The sequence below is a fragment of the Myotis daubentonii genome, chromosome 1 (genome assembly GCF_963259705.1).
Source record: "Myotis daubentonii chromosome 1, mMyoDau2.1, whole genome shotgun sequence".
NCBI classification, from domain to species: domain Eukaryota; kingdom Metazoa; phylum Chordata; class Mammalia; order Chiroptera; family Vespertilionidae; genus Myotis; species Myotis daubentonii.
The window spans coordinates 110133060-110136711 of NC_081840.1; the positions used below are offsets into that span (position 1 = coordinate 110133060).

Genomic DNA, 3652 nt, shown 5'->3' on the forward strand with positions numbered 1-3652 from the left:
ACAGCTCAAAGTACCTTAAGTAATGGCTCCCATGATAAATTCTGCTTAGAATTTAATGCCAGGGATATGTTTATGTCTCCTGAAAAACTGGCCTTTTGTTCTGGCAGGGAGAACACTATATCCTTTTGTTTCCACTTTGGTCTTGAGCTACCAGGAACCTCAGAGCTAAATTTAATGATGAATTGCAACATGCTCCATATTTTCAGTGTAGAATGTAGTTCTTGCTTCCTCCTTTCCCATTTACCAGAGCTTCTCAAAGAGAGGGCTACAGATGCTGGACCAGCGTCAACTTGCTAAAGTGTAGTTTACTGGTCTAATCTCAGACCTACTGGGTAAGAACCTGGCAGGGTGTGGGGAAGGGGGTCTTACGCATCCCAAGTCAATTTTTTTTTTCCTTACATGAACTTTAGTTATTTAGGCAGACACTAGTTAAAACAACTATTACACTTGTAGAACATATTTTCTTAGGAGTAAAAACATTACTACTTAGAAGAAATAAACCCAACTTATATACTTATGTGGAAAATAACATGTCAACCTTGTATTGTGATAAAAATTTTTAATTTTACAAGTGGCAGAACAGGTAGATTAGCCTTTTGGTTCACACACTGTAGCCAAACTGCTGCTTATAACCTGATTCTAAAATAGTCACATCACCAGTATTGAGGGACATGATTCAGAGAGGTTTTCTGGGAATAGTTCTTTAATTACAACTCGGAAGAAATGTTTATAAATCTATAAAAACAAATTCAAATAGAAAAATAATATTTCCTCCAAATAAGAGAACTAGAAATTATGCATGTAACTTAAAATAAGAGAAATTGTAATTAATGTTTAAGTATAATAATGGTATGAAATTTTGATACTTAAATTATCCTCAAAGCTGTTGAATGAATACTATCAAATTTTTCCTTTCGGGTTTATGCTTCTGGCTAAGAACTGACAAACAGAGACTGAGGTTTAAAGTGACCAAAAATTCTTCACATGGTTTCTTGGGACCATTTGTAAGCTCTTTTTCTCTACAGTCCAAAGACAAGAAAAAGTTTCTGATTTGAAATCAGAATCGATCTGCTGCTCTGCTAGCCACAGCTCGAATATTGCCATAAACCTTTGATGGAGGATTTCCCAGGATGAGGTTGCAAATGGCAGTTCTTGCCATCTTGATGTTTTGGAAAGAGCCAAGGATATGAACTTTCACATCAGCTAGAACTATCCGTGTCCGTGTCACGTTCTCTATGGTGAATTTGGTTTTTCCTCCTTTGCCAGCGATTCTCCCTATTGCCCTTGACAGGTGGTCTCCCTTTAGAGGCTTCACATCTGTAATTTCAAAGGACTCTAAGAAGAGGTCATCCAACCTAATGAGAGCAAGTGCATCCTCTACCTGAAACCCGAGAATAAAGGCTTTCACAAAATCGGTGGCTTTTGTCAGGGCGCTAACATCCTTGGTTTCTTTACAAGTCCTGATTTCTACATTCCTCGATTTCAAGTTAAAGCGAATCTGAAGTCCCAAATGTTCTACGATAGGAGTAAATATCTTCATCCAGTTCTCTTTCAATGGTGTGTATCTGTTAGCTGGGACTGGAATTCTCCTTGTTTCTTCTTTCCCATTCAGGAACCCGTCCCCGGAGAGGGGCGGGAACACGGGCCTCTTCGCCGGCCGGGCCTCCTCGGTGTCCATGCGGCTCGCGTCCCCGCCCTCCCCCGCCGCGGACAGCTCCTCCGCCTGCCTTTTCTTCGCCCTCCGGCCACCCTTGCGGGTGACCTGGGTGAAACCGTCCTCGGCCACAGCGCTCTGTGCCTCCATTGCGGCGGCCATCCTCAGGAATCTCCAGCCTCCGCAGGCGCTTCCGGGTGGAACACGTACCCCAAGTCAATTTTTATGCAAACTGAAGACTGGGACTCACTGCTATGAGTCATCTTTTATTTCAAACATCTTCTATTGAAGGTATGCCTTCCTATTAACCACCTCAAAATGTGTTTAGGTGTATGAGGATTTTGAATAATAAATAAAGCCTGCAATGGAATACTATGTAGCTATGAAAATAAATGAGTGAGTTTATTAAGAAATAAAAAAATCTCCAAAATATTTCATGAGGTGTAAAAAGCAAAGAGCAAAATGGCATGTATAGGATACTAACTTTTGTGAAAAATAGGGAGAAATTGGAACATATATCTGGTTTTGCTTATAATAAACATAAAGATCCTCTGGAGGACTTCAAAAGAAATTAATAGCAACCAAATGGGGGAGTAGTGGAAACGTTGGATTTTAGATGGGAATGAAAGAAAACCTTTCACTATATACCTTTAATATTTTTTCATTTTGGAACCATGTGAAGATATTTCAGATTCAAAAAATTTAAAAAATATATGTCTCTGGTCAAAAGACAGTGCTATGTCAGAACTATGTTACCTGGTTAGATGTTTGGAGCCACAGAGATCCCTCTGTGTGAATGCTTACCTCACACTCCAGGTCAGTCTCCTCTGAAAGGACTCCTGGAGCTCCCTGCTTTGGACAGAACCAGCTACACCCTCATAAGAGTGGAAAGTGAACTGAGGAAATAAGAGTGGAAATGTTTCCCAGCTTCTAAGCACATTGGATGTCTAATGCCCAGGTTCAGGAATGTTTCTTCATCATTTCTCCACAGGGGTCTCTTACTAAGGCAGTCTTTGATGTCATCTATAATAATAAAAGCATAATATGCTAATTAGACCAGACGACCTTCTGGACGAAGCTGGGGCTGTGAGAGAAGCCCAGGCCCTGGGTGCCAGAGGGAAGCGGGTGCCGGCAGCTGGGGGAAGGAGAGGCTACTCTTGCATGAATTTCGTGCATCAGGCCTCTAGTTAAACAATAGGACAAATCAGAATTCGGAAACTGAGGCTTCAGATTCTGACCTTGGGTCTGGGACTACACTGGGACCATTTTTGGTTTGACAAAATATGGTTTGAATTAAATAGTTTGTGGGAAACAGGATGGCAAAGTTCAAGCAGGTATAAATCAGATGAGAAGGAAAGAGAGAAAGAAAGCGGGCAGAGGAAAAGATGGGGTGGGAGCCAGCAATGAAGCATCAAAGAGAATTGCTCCTGATGGGATCCCCCAATGTGAGGGTGACTAAGTGTCATCTTCACAGCCCAGTGTTGGTCTTTGGCTCTGGCTTCTCTCTGGAACACTGGAATGCCAACCCTTAGCCAGGCTTTGCCTTGAATGAGCTGAGGCCTTTAGGACCTGTGCTTACCCAGTTTTGGAGTGGGAAGAGGCATTAGGGTTCATCCAATTTGATCCCATCATTTAATGGAGAAGGTGACAGTCCCAAGTGTGGAAAGTGACTTCTCCAAGGCAACACAGCTGGTACCTAGAATCGCCATTGTTCTCCTAGGGCCAGCAGGGGTGAGAGACGAGAGCGCCCCTGGAATACTCACATTCCCAGGAGGTCAAGTAGGTAAATCAGAAAAGGGACCTTATCTCCTCCTCCCCATACCGTTTACTAGTATACTCTGGTCACCTGTTCTCCCAGGTGAGGCAGAGGCTTCCCCAAGGTGAGAGGGTGACTCATGGGATCAGGGGAGATCATGGAGAAAACACCCCCCAGAAAAGGGCTGCTGGCGGGCAGACACACATGTCTTGGGTTATTAGGAATGGCAAGTCAGGGAGATA

The 3652-nt window shown here is 42.9% G+C and overlaps 1 protein-coding gene across 1 annotated transcript; it reads right to left on the reverse strand.

Annotated features, from left to right (window-relative positions):
- Positions 1-539: 539 nt before the first annotated feature.
- LOC132212210 (RNA-binding protein PNO1) lies at positions 540-1861 on the reverse strand. Its single transcript, XM_059657508.1, has one exon. The coding sequence runs from the start codon at positions 1814-1816 to the stop codon at positions 1058-1060; it is 759 nt and encodes a 252-aa protein (XP_059513491.1). The 5' UTR covers positions 1817-1861; the 3' UTR covers positions 540-1057.
- Between the last annotated feature and the right edge of the window lie 1791 nt (positions 1862-3652).